This window comes from Taudactylus pleione, unplaced genomic scaffold (genome assembly GCF_031769625.1).
Source record: "Taudactylus pleione unplaced genomic scaffold, aTauple2 ptg000259l, whole genome shotgun sequence".
Classification (NCBI taxonomy): Eukaryota; Metazoa; Chordata; class Amphibia; order Anura; family Myobatrachidae; genus Taudactylus; species Taudactylus pleione.
In genome coordinates, this window is record NW_028284661.1 from 2,301,998 (window position 1) to 2,315,645 (window position 13,648).

The 13,648-nt window shown below is 38.7% G+C and overlaps 1 protein-coding gene across 1 annotated transcript in view; it reads right to left on the minus strand.

Moving 5' to 3' along the window:
• The window catches only part of ROS1 (ROS proto-oncogene 1, receptor tyrosine kinase), a 335,661-nt gene that overhangs the window by 149,882 nt on the left and 172,131 nt on the right, over positions 1-13,648 (minus strand). Inside the window, exons 26-31 of the mRNA XM_088481008.1 lie at positions 13,164-13,308; positions 11,991-12,223; positions 11,712-11,885; positions 8,862-9,033; positions 6,962-7,079; positions 5,687-5,871 (exon numbers count right to left, since the gene is read on the minus strand). Coding sequence (XP_088337134.1) covers positions 5,687-5,871; positions 6,962-7,079; positions 8,862-9,033; positions 11,712-11,885; positions 11,991-12,223; positions 13,164-13,308 — 1,027 coding nt within the window. The remainder of the gene's footprint in view (positions 1-5,686; positions 5,872-6,961; positions 7,080-8,861; positions 9,034-11,711; positions 11,886-11,990; positions 12,224-13,163; positions 13,309-13,648) is intronic.

A 13,648-nucleotide genomic window follows, 5' to 3' on the forward strand; every position in this document is an offset into this window, starting at 1 on the left:
AAGGTGATGACTTCAAATTCCCCAGATCTCAATCCGATCAAGCATTTTTGAGATGTGCTGGAAAAACAAGTCCAAGCCATGGAGGCCCCACTCGTAACTTAAAGGACTTAAGGGATCTGCTGCTAACATTTTGGTGCCAGATACCACAGGACATCTTCAGAGATCTTGTGAAGTCTATGTCTCAACAGGTCAGAGCTGTTTTCAGGAGAACAGGGGGGAGCTACACAGTATTAGGCAGATGGTTTTAACGTTATGGCTGATTGGCATAGACAAAGGAGAAAAATTTAAAAAATTAGTTATTGTGGCTCATAAGTAAGTATGCAGTCAGAATGTTGATGTTCATTGCATCAACATTCCTAACATTATGTTTGTCAACATCTGGAAAATGTGGACATGGACAGAGTATCGACATATGACTTGTCGACAGTGAAAGTTTAAATTTTAGAATTAGGGGTTGGGTTAAGATTAGGTGTAAAGGTTAGTACTACAATAGAGATATCTTAGAAATGGATTGTCAACATTTCATCGGTGTCAAACATGCTGAATGTAAACATGCTGAACCTGTTGACATATCTGTCGACATTATCACCATTTCAACATTCTCATGTCAACACTACGTTGACATGGTCATCGTCTATATAATATACTGAATCCCTTAAATGTCTGTGTATGGATCCCTAAATATAACCAGGATGTAGTCAGTATAAATATAACCCACTCTGCTACAAAGTAATATTGCTAATCTTCTAATACATAGGTCCAAATGTAATAGGGTGAGAGTTTAGAAAATGTGAGAGTTTAGCAGTAACCTCTCCCATTGGTCGAGTTTTATCTTCAAAATGGGAAAACATCAGGATGAGAGTTTAAATTACAAGAGTTTTTTGAGTATAAAAACATGCGAGTTTGCATGTTCTCAGACTCTATAATATTGGCCAAGTAGGAAAATTTATTTTATATACAAAGTCTCTTGATACAGTTTATGGATGTCTCTAAAGCTATTTCTAAGAGCACCAGGTAATAGCGGCACTAGTAGAAATTGTCCATATTTACATCTGTTGAATTTACTTGTGTGTGAATATTCAGTATATATCCAGTTTATATATAGCATCAAGAGGTCCTGCACTCCAAACAACTTAATATATATATCTCCAAGTGGTGCCTTCACATTGAAATTCAAAAGCCATACCATAAGTGCGGCCCTCGCTCATAAACAGACAAATCCACTCACGGTTGATGCATAAGCCATGAGTGGAGTTGTATGTTTATGAGCAAGTGCCACACCTATAGTATGTCTACAGTTGATATATATATGAAAAAAAGGGGGAATGACTCTGGGCGACAATTCCACTTAGTGTATATAAAGTGCTATTGTGTAAGGTGCATTCCATATATTGAAAATAAAAATATAAATAACAGGTTAATATCAAAGTGATAAGTGCAAAAAAATGTGCTATATAAAGTGTTATTGTGTAAGGTGCATAACATACAGTAAATAATTTAGTAAGAACTTCCCCATGAAGAAGTCAGCAGACGAAACGCGTTGGTATTATTACCTCTTGTCCTGGGAAATGCTTATTCCCTTACACCTTGACTCAGATAAGCTACTATTTACTCTCCTCTAAGAAAATTGTTATCATCATTTATTTTTTATGTATGCCGTGTTTTACCATATAGAGGTTCTTTGATGTTTATGTCTATTGCTTTGATCCTTGTAATAAACTGTACACTTTTAAATTATTTATTACAATTAGCATTACCTTTGTTTTGATTTTAGTACTTTGATAGTAATATCTTAACAGAGTTCTTACTAAATTATTTACTGTATGTTATGCACCTTACATAATAACACTTTACATAGCACATTTGTTTGCACTTATCACTTTGATATTAACCTATTGATTAATTTTTTATTTTCAATATATGGAATGCACCTTACACAATAGCACTTTATATACACTAAGTGGAATTGTCGCCCAGAGTCAATCCCCCTTTTTTTCTTGTTGTGAGGTAGTATTTCACCAATACTACATACCATTGACACGGAGCTGACGTCCATTAAAAGCACTAGTTTTGGGCTTATCCGCATTTAACTAATTTATTTACTTATTTTGAGAATACTTATTATTATAGTGCATTTAGTTTACTGGTGCCGAATCTACATAATTTCTTTGTATGCACTAATGTTAAAAATTATATCAGTTCTGATAATAAAACATTCTGCTGTTTTCAAATAGGTACTGTCTGTAGACAATAAAATATACCTTTCTGCTGTTTTCGGTTAAACACAAATTGGTCACAGAGTAGTTAGCACCATGCAATATCTGGAATAATGCTAATAGTTCAAATAATTACCCACAAACTGAATATATTAGACATAGGTGTTCTCGGTTGTAGAGTATAATTGTAACATTAATTACATTCAAAGAGGTTATACCAGTAGTATATTATTTACTCATACTGAAATAATGGACTATAGTGTCCTGGGTGACAAAGGTATCACTCCTAAGCAAGATAGGTAGATATACAATAAACATCCCACTGTGATTGGAACAAGGTTGTTTAGTACGTAGTGTCAGCTGGTTGTCAAACAATGACAAATAAATATACACGTAGTTGAAGTAGTTCACCGCAATGTAAAGCAGGGTACACACTAGATGATAATGTGGACGATTTGACGATTTTAGACGAATTGGAATGACAAATTGTCCACATAGTCTAGTGTGCACGCACTATTGCGCACTCCCGCATGTCGTTGGCGACGTCGTGTGATTAACCTTACTGCACAGCCAATCACACAATATTGCATGCGGTGCAGTGCAAATTAATGAAGGACAGAACGAGTGATCCTTTATTCTTCATTAAATCATCTAGTGTGTACCAGCAATCTTGCATTGTCCGAGGTGAAGGGTAATCATCCCAGACCATCAGCAAGCTTGTTGGGTCATTTAATGTGTGCAATAGTCTATCATATATACATGCACTTAGTGGCGTAAGTAGAGGGGGTGCACCCTGCAGACTTTTTTTTTTCCACTGTGTTTACTTAAACTCCACTGACCACGGGCAAATGCCGGACAGATGGACGGGGGGGGCTGTATGTCACTCACTGTCACTGCCACCCGACGCGCAGAGATACTGGTCTTGTGAGATGATGACATCGTCATCTCACGAGTCTCTCTCTTCTTTGGGCAGCAGGTAGGGACTGATAGTGAGAGGGTCATGCAGCACAGCAGGCAGCGGCTTCAGAGTGGCACCGGTGTTTAAAGGAATGACTGTCTGTGAGTGAAACAAACTGTGCCGTTGCGGCTGCTGATAGCCTGCTCATGAAGCTAATTTATAATTATATATATATATATATATACACACAGGTATATATAATATATAATATTAAGCCCATTAATATTATATATTATATACAGTGACATGAATATACCTGTACTACCTATATACAGTATACGTATATACATGTACATAATATATATGTATATAGTGCAATATATATATATATAGAGAGAGAGAGAGAGAGAGAGAGATCTGTCTGTTAGCCGCAATAAGTCCAGATATTGAAAAGGGTCCAGTGCTTTGTCCAGGTGTTCAAAGGATCCTTGATAAAGCTCTGGGACACACAGGGAAACGTGTCAGCAGTACTCTGTACTGGACTTCCTTTTGTATTGGGACTTTTCATCAGCACTTTTGAACACCTGGACCAAGCCCTGGAGCCTATTTCAATATCTGGCGTTATCGCGGCTGTCACCTATCATCAACGGTCTCTTGTAAAGCTTAGACCACAAAAGGTCTAAGCTTTACAAGGGACTAACAACATGCAGGACCCTCTCTGCTAAAGAACCCTACATCACTGGACCAAAGTGGAAACTATTTGAGACTGTCTGATACTATACATGTGACACCAGCCAACAGCCTCTATTCCTACTAGGCTATAATAAGAACAGGTGGTTTGTGCATTATACCCCAAATGTCCCAGATGCTTAATATCAACTGATTGTTTATTAATGCTTTATAAAGTATTCATGCATATGTTATTTGCCTAGATTTATTTTTATTGATGTTAAAAAGGCTTAGATAACTGTGTGCATATACATATTTATTATTTATTTTTATTAAATATTTTTATATTCACCATCCATTCCATTGGTTTACGTATTATTTAAATGTTATTAGCGCTGTTTATCTCTTCATACTGTATCTATACATTTACCTGCTTAAGGTTGACTAGCCTTAATTTCAACAGCTGCTTTTGAATCACTACCCCTCGCAGCGCCTGAGTAGAACCTCTTGGTAGTTCTTCTTTTTGCATTCTCTGTTATCACATATAAACAGGTGACCCTACCTAGGCATCATGTGTAATACAAAATTAAAATATATATTTTATTTAAAAAATATATATTTATATAAATATATATATATAATATTTATTTTATTTACTTATAAAATAGTGGCAAATTAATCAGTGTACATACAAATAAAAATTATAATGAACATGACAACAGATTTTTTTTAATTGCTGATGGAAGAATAAATGTAATAATAACGAAAAAAGAAATAATGAAATATACATGCTAACTACCGACATTCACAATATCGACATTCTGCCAATGTTGATATTACATCAGTATCAACACTGTGAATTTTAACATCCGGCATGGCATAGTTCTGTACATGACGACATTCTATATGTACTACACCCCTTTGCTAATATTACTTTTTGGCAGTGCTAGCTATATCAGGTTTAGATTTATGGATTCATCCATGTACATTTAAGAGCTAAAATAGTTTGTTATTAAACAGTATATTTATAGTATTCAACACAAACCATTACAATGCTTTAAATACGTAGCAGTTAAACTCGCAAGAGTGCTCCTTGTAGAAAACTTTGGGCCTGATTCAGACCCACTCGCAAGCGGCTGTCTGCTCGCAAGTGGGTCGATGTTGTGCACTGCGCATGTGCACGACGGCGGGAGCTCTGTCGTGCGCATGCGCCAGACGTGACGAGCGAAGGAAAGTCCTTCGCTCGTTGTGTCTGATCAAAGGGGGCGTGCTGTCGATGTTGATTGACAGCACGCCCCCTTTGGTGGGCATGCCTCCCTGACGGGGGCGTTCCCAAGGGAACGCCTACCGTCAGAAGCCGGCCCACTGACATCACTAGTGATGTCAGTGGGAGTGATTTTGGCTCTGATAGAGCCAAAATCACTCCGGACCTTGCGGTTGAAAACCTCAACCGCAGGCTCCGGCTCGCAGTTTCGATGGTCGCGATGGTCACGACCATCGCGGCCATCAAACTGCACGCTCGTATAGGCTGTGGGTGGTGACCCACAGCTATACGAGTGTCCAGGAGGACGCTCCAGAATTATGGAGGGCGGCCCTCATTCAGAGCGTGCGCTCTGCTCAGAGCGTACGGCTCTGAATGAGGGCCTTTATCTCCTTTGTCTATACCTAGACAGGGACATCAAGAGGGGATAATCGGGGGACGGAGCTGCAGGTGTGGCCATGGCCTTTCAGCAGTACATATAGAAGGTCTTGACGTTCACAATGGGTCTTGTACAAGCCCTCTCAATGACCCAATAAATCTTCTGGAGACCCTGTAACAAGATATCAGGAACAACTCGCAGAAGCAGGTTTAATATCAGGTTCTAGTTAAGGTGATAGGTCTGCTACTTATATATACACTTACCTTTATGCAACAGAATATTTTCACTAATGTCACTGAAATCTCCAAGACCTATTACATTTGCAGCTGCTGCTCTGAACTGGAATGTTCCTTCCAAGGCCTTCGACTTCCATATACAAATGTCACCACATGAGCCATTGTATGCCATTTGCCATGACACTAGCTGTCTTCCATCAGAATTCACATGCCTAAAGAGAAAATACTTCAAAGTAAAGATCAATACATTTAGTGACCCTGAGTTGAGCTTTAGGCAGGAATTCAATTAGCCGCGATAATGCAGTAAGTTTTTGCACCCTTTGTGTGACAAATATGCTTATTGCATCTTTGCGCACACCTATTTTTTGTTTAATTCAATTCTAAAAGCGACATTCGCGCAAAAATTCTTCCTTGTTTCAAAAATGAACTACAAATTCTATGAGGAAGACCTTTGTCGACAATTGTAACAAAGTACGGAGACTTCTGTAATGGTGGATTCCAGTGGGGTTATCTAATATTGGGGATGAACTAATATTGTGTGACAATTATGTTAACACTGATGAGGTAGAGGAAGATGAGGATGATAATGACGTGTTCCCAGTGTAGAGATGATTAGCAACACTGTTAGCTGTCTTAAGCCCATTGGTAGCTAGTTTTGTTGGGCCACAAACAAACCAAGAACTTCAGCCACAAAAGTGGCAGCGCCTGTCGCAGAAGTGCTTGGTTTGTTAAACTGTGCATGTCCTTGATTAATAAAAACATTCTTTCTATGGTGTTGTATAGTTTATGAAACTCACATCCTGTCTGCCACGCTGTGTGTTTCATAGATGTGCTATATTATTTTAAACTGTCGTGTGTTTGCGGCATTGCTCTGTTCCTGAGTTTAGCCAGCCAGCCTTTCGGCACTATGGGTAAAAAGAATTTTGTGAGTTGTGAGGTGGTCAAAATTGACTGTAAAGGACTGGAAGGTAATGTCATTGAGGTTAATAATACCACAGGAACAAAAACAAGTCCAGATTACATGATTTGAGCTGTTTTTATTAAAAAAAAAAAAATCCAGATCCAAAACCAATTCACGTTAATGAATTAGAACCAAAACCAAAACACTTGGTCCGTGAACATCTCTACTAATTACACTAAAATAAGAACCTGTATGTAATATAAACCCACTATTTTCATGGTTACATGGAATAATCCAACAAAAGCAGAAGAAAGGTGGTATAACAAGAACACTTAGCAAGAATTACATATAAGGAGATGAGTTGACATATTCCATAAAGTAGGGTATAATGGTGTACTTACCTATACTGTAATATATTGTAAAGGAGGTTACTACCATTATCTTCAGCACTTTTCCACTGGATGGTATTTTCATCTCCTGGAACACTCTGTGGAATTCCTGGTTTATTTGGTACTCCAGCTGACATAAAGAAAATAGAGCATGTTTGCTTTACATGTATTTAAATAAAAGAAATTGGTGGCTATGAAATTTACAACTATAATGCAGGAGCATTGTGAGCACTCCTATCAAAATAAAACAAAAGAAAGGTCTTATATTGTTTGGAGCGCATAGTGACAAAAGAAGTTTTGATGTTGCCTTGATGTACAATAAATGTTTTTCAGCTTCAAGGGCATGTTGGATTATCTGTAGCTTCATATTTCATGCAAATCAAGTGCTGCCAATATCTGTGCTTTAACGTATCCTGTTTCATCTTTATACACAAAAAAACACCAGCAGCAACACTAAAACTAAGTACGCACTTACCTGACAGAGAGGCAGATGAGCTGCTGATTTGTTAAGCTATACACACTTACCAGTCGGTTGCTTGATATGGCTGGCCAGATATCACAACTGGGCAGACATTTAAATTTGCCCTCCACATTGTGATGCAAGTGTAGGCAGTCCTTGAAGTCAGCGTACGTGCGGTTGGCCGGTCACCCGTTTAACAAACAATGCAGATGCACCGAAATATCTGCATGATATTGTATAGCGGCATCGGCTATGCTGCAGGTCGACATATCGGGTGTACACACCCGCCGGTCCACTACCAATATATCGTTAGTCATTCTATGGATTGATATATCTAGTAGTGTGTACCCAGCATTAGTGTTGACACATATAGTTGAATTAAATGTTTATTTAGTGGTGTATCTTTATGTAATTGGCGAATGGACACTACATAAAGTTTAAACTGAGGTCTGCACTGCAGTATATTTGGCTTCCTAGAATGAGGAGCTGGTGTGTTTTACTTAAAAAAGGGTCACTTAACAATACAATAAATAAGTCAAATGATCAGTAAGGACAATAGGAAGGATCGAGCATTCCTCTGCTAGCAGTTAATTAAAAAATGTATTAATTAGACATCTAAAAATTATATATATGGTTTTCTTTTGGCCAATTTTATGTTTTTTTATATTTTGTCACAGGCAAGAAGCTTCTCTTCAATTCTAACAACTTTGATTCAAGAAAAAGGCCCATAACTAAGTATATAATATATATAGAATAAGAACAGCACAAAAATATTGTGGAAATGTGAACTACTACATGTAATGGTTCAAACTTATGTATTTATTTAAAAAAAAATGTATTCATGACAAATTAGAACATGCAAATAAAAAATTCTAAAAATGCTGAATAAAATCACAGCAATAAAATAAATCTATGTGTAAGGAGTATGATAAATTCCAGAGGTTATGTCTCTGGTATAAGTAATGGACCTGTCCTGCAGGTCTAAATAAATAACTCTGTCCAAAATTAAATATCCATACCATCCATAAGTAGTGGTCCTTAGATTGTGGTAAATCCCTGCAGCTATGTGCAGTCCCGCTAATGGGGAAAGAAAAAGCCTAACCTACTTCTGATAACAGTGTTGAAATTGTTTTACAATTAAGCTTCATGTAATTTCAAAATTAAAACTGGAACAGCCATATGAACTGTCCTCAGGCCCTAAAATAAGCCCCACACTTCCTTTTATGGCCAAAGTAAAATAGTTAGAGGTCTATTCTAAAGTGGTCTCAAATGTGGAAAATTATGGAAAATAAGTATTACCATTGAAAGAGTTTATGTGTATAAAAAGCAAGATAGACCTGGGAAAATCAGGATGTATGGGAGCGCAATTTACTTTGGAATGTAAGTGAAAGAAACGTACAGTAGGTATATGCAGCACCTTATACGAACAAGTGAAAATTAAGAATGCCAAACCTGATGTACTAAAGTTTGCTGGATCAGAACGACTGTGAATTCCAGACATATGCACAACCACAGCTCGTACATGGTAGTTAGTATTTGGCACAACTCCAGTGAGCATGCAGGAGTACACAGATCTCTGTGTGCAAGATTTGGTTTTTGGTTTATACCAAGTGCTCTCTGTTACCTATTTAACAAAAACACAAAGGAAAAGAAAAATAGAAAATAAATCAGGAGATTGTTAAAAGGATTAATACTATACAAGTATGACAAACAAATTATTTGGTTTCCAGCTAAGATCCATATCACACATATTGGGCGTGATTCAGAAGTACCCGCAAATACTGTCGTGACTGTGACAGCCACCAGGATTTGTTTAGAGACACCCATTGGCAGTGTCTCTGATCTGCCGCTTCCATACAAAAACGCGCCATCAGCCAGCCGCGCATCAGTCACACCTTTGATCCAATGAACAATCCTATGGTGGCTTAGAATGTCCGCCAGAAGTCAGCCGCCGGAGGGAGCCATCAGGGCCGGATTAAGAGGGGGACGACAGGGGCGGTCGTCCCTGGGCGCCCACACACGGAGGTGCCCCCGCACAGGGTCAGTATGACCCTGCCGAGAACAGGTGTCCAGTGACACCTGTTCCCGGATTGAGGCTCACTGCCGCGATTCGCTGTTAATGTATGCAGCAGCACAGTCAATGCCACTACATACAGCGCAGAGCGGCTCCCGAGTCTTCTCACCGGCGCCACGTGACACATTACGTCCACGACGCCGATGAGAGGACCAGGGAGCAGCTCTGCCGGGAAGAGGTCACGTCCGCACGCCGGCACTCAGGTAAATCAGTGGTGGAGGCTTTGGGGGTGGGAGGGCAGAAGGCTTAGGGGAAGGGGGAAGCTCCGTGTGGCTTGAAGGGGACCCCGCAATTTAGTTGCCCTGGATCCCCCACAAGCCTTAATCTGGCCCTGAGAGCCATTGTAACTGCGTATACAGACTCAGTCCCCGAAACGGATGCAACACAATGGCGTTTGACTCACCACCCCCCAACACACATACTGTTCTTTTCACAAATGCTCACTGGCTGTAAATCACTCTGCATGGAAATCCTCACTGCAACCGCCACTGATAATCCATCGGAAGGCATGAGCAGTGTAACTCAGACACATGCGCAAAACAAAAATAATTGCTCATCTCCGCAAATATCCATTATTATGTAGCCATGTGATCGGCAACCATGGAGTTAAAATTATTGTACTTCGCTATTTTTTAAGGTAAATAGTGCAAGCATATTTCTAGGGGGGTTCTAGTCAAGATGTCGCTAATCAAAATGTCGACACCAGAATGTGGACATGTTCTGAAAGTCAACAATCAGAATGTTGACATGTTTAGAATGTCAACAGTTGACATGTCGACATCCACAATGTTCAAAATGTTGACATCCTGAAAGTCGAAAGTAAGAATGTCAACACATGCAATTAGTATGAGGGTTACGGTTAAGCTACAATTAGGATTAGAGCTAGACTGCACTTAAGGTTAGGGTTAGGCAAGAGGTTCCTAAACTCTGCAATTGCAGTCCAAGTTTTAAGGATATCCATGATTGAGCACAGATAACTTAATTAGTACCTCAATCAATTTGATTTAACTGCATGAATATCCTTAAAAACTTGAACTGTAGTGACAGACTTTGAGAACACCTATGTTAGGCTAAATGTAGGGTTAGGCTTAAGGCCCCCATACATCAGCAATTGATTGCAGCAATCATGCAAATTGCAATCAATTGTGTATAAAAAAAATTCCCTTTTTCAATCAATTGTGGCAATTCTGCAATCGATTGAAAAAGGGAAAGATCTTTATACACAAACGATTGCAAATTGCATGATTGCTGCAATCAATTGCTGATGTATGGGGGCCTTTAGTTTTAGGCTACGATAGTACTATCGACATTACAACTAGTGACTGAACATGTCAACATTATGTCAGAGCTGATCTCGACATGTGATCTGCCAACATTCTGAACATGTAGGCATACTGAATGTTGACAGTCTGAACATGTCAACATAATGAATGTCAACATTCTGCATTTTGACATATCAATAAAGAAATGAATTGAGGCGCTTGGTTTGGAAAGGATAAAATGCTCAAATCTCATAAAATTAATTAAAAATACATTTATTCATACTACATATTTAGTGCTATGAAAACTATGTGGTGTCTCTCAATCTATATAGGTAACATTCAAGGGAGCATACCAATACACATCTCAATTGGTTTATATCTCAGTCACAATTGAAATATTGCAGGGTGCATGTTGGAAATATATATTGATCACACTATCAATATTCTGCTGGTAATCTGTCTAATGGTGATTCGTTCTCCTATGGATATAATATAGTAACATAAGATGATGAACCCCAAAATGGTAAAATCCAATTGAAATGGAGGATGTGCTGACACTTATGGTATATTCAAGTTGCCAGCAGCCTCGATCCTTATGTTCCTTCTGAGGAGGTCTCATTCAGCTGAGCGCACCAGCAAAGCAAAACCTGAAACTGCTCACACAGTTTAGAAGAGGGCAGGACCACATGGATCAATAAGATATTTCACTTACTTTTCCCAACTCACAATCTGACTTTAGGGCCATAAATGGATGGATGGGGCTGAGTCTCATATATCTTCACCATCATTGCCATTACCAGGCCCCATAGTAGGCCAGGGCCTGAGTACTTTTCACTCAGTCCCCCTCATGTATATTAAATCACAATGCCTAGGGTAACATTAACTTTAACACAGCAAAGCTACATATATTTTTTAAGCATGCAACATTTCAGAATTAGATGATGTAAATAAATACAGTAAGTTTACCTGTTTTAGTTCAAACCAGAATTCCATTATGGACTCCTCCTGAGCTCTCCATTCTAATACTAAACTGGTATTGCTAGGAACTATATTATGTGGAGGAGAAGGTGATTCAAATGTTCTGTTAAAAACCACACTGCTTTGGGTGTACCAGTCTTCATCTGGGTGAAATGTAAGGACCTGGGTCATGATACAAATATTACAGGTCACTATAATATGAAGTACTGTACAGTATTTTAACCAGAGAGATATACAGGTAATCAAAATAAACTGACTGTACAGTACCTTGAACTCATAATCAGTTCCACCTTGAAGATTTTCTAAAGACCACAAAAGCTGCTCATCTTGAAATTCCCTTTTCCTCCTTGGAGGCAGAGGGCTTGGGGGTAAATTGTTGGCTTGGATCTGATATCGAATAGACCCAAGTGGACCATTTGGCTTGGATGGCTCTGTCCATGTTATATTGACCAAAGAGTCTGATAAAACCTTTATCTCTGTTATAGCCGCAGCTTCTGGAACTAAGTAACACAAACCTCACTTTAGAAGCCCAGACAAAAGTGATATGTATACAATAAAGGTAAATGAAAGAGGTTTTTAACCATTAACTGAAAAAAATGTATTGGCTTGTACATGCCTCCTGCAACCTTTACTAAACACATTCCATAGTCTTTCAAGCATTCTTCTGTACTTTTTAGCTACAGTATGTGTTTATATGAACAGGGAGCTTTGTTAGATTATATTGTCTCACAATATAGTTGTATGAATGCAGAGAGCACAATGGAGCTGTGTAGTATCGAAGAGCAATAAATATAAATAATACCAGCTAGTAAAAGAATAACATTGCTAAAACGTATAAATGTAGAAAGAAGCCAGAAAGGATATTAATTAATTGGTAAACGTTATAGGAAGTAATGCTCATGCTCATGTGCATAATTCAGTAATCTACACATATGCTACTCTGCACAAGTTGCCAGCACCCACCTGTACCTTACATCCACTCTCCTTTGCTAACCACCATAACAGTCATTCAGTATTTTGTTCAGTCCACCCCTTTTCTTTAGCTTCCTCTGAATTGCACTCACATACAATCTGCAGAAATGTCTACACACACTGAGTGGTACCTATATAAGTCACACAACAACTCTGAGCTGGATAACGTCACAAGGGTCTAGCACAGGGGTAGCCAACCTCGGTCCTCGAGAGCTACTAACAGTTCACGTTTTCCAGATCACCTAGCTGGTGCACAGGTGTATTCATTACTCACTAACACATTTGAAAAGATCCACAGGTGGAGCTAATTATTTCACTTGTGATTCTGTGAGGAGACCTGGAAAACATGCACTGTTGGTAGCTCACGAGGACCAGGGTCGACTACCCCTGGTCTAGCATATACTTATACCCTGTCTCCCTATATGCTCCAACCACAGATTATAGCAAGAAGAGACATGCTTCACTAACCCCCATAAGCTGTTTTTCCAGTAATAACAGTTCCTAATGGCTGTTCATCAAGCAGAAATGAATAATAATTTCTCATAGTAACTTCAAGCTCATAGTTAGAGAAGGGCTGTAACCCAGGAATGAGTGCTATCTGGTCCTGAAATTCCTATAGAGACATAATTTAAAAGAGAGAAAAATATATTAGCAGTCTATCCGTAACACTAACATGTAATTAAAACTACAATTATATTTCTCTGCCAGCCGTATTTACACGAATATAAGATTACATTTTCTAGTATATAAAATTGAATGGTCACCAACTACAGTATATTAATTCCTTAAATAAGTGTTTTCTGGTGGTATAAATTGGAATGAATAAGCCTTGTTGTTACAGTTTTGGATATTAGGATTCATATTAACAAGTAAAGGGTTAGTGCTGCCACTGTCGAAAGCACCCCCCAGTCTCCACCTTGGACTGGCAGAATGGGCTTGACTGCTGGAAACCC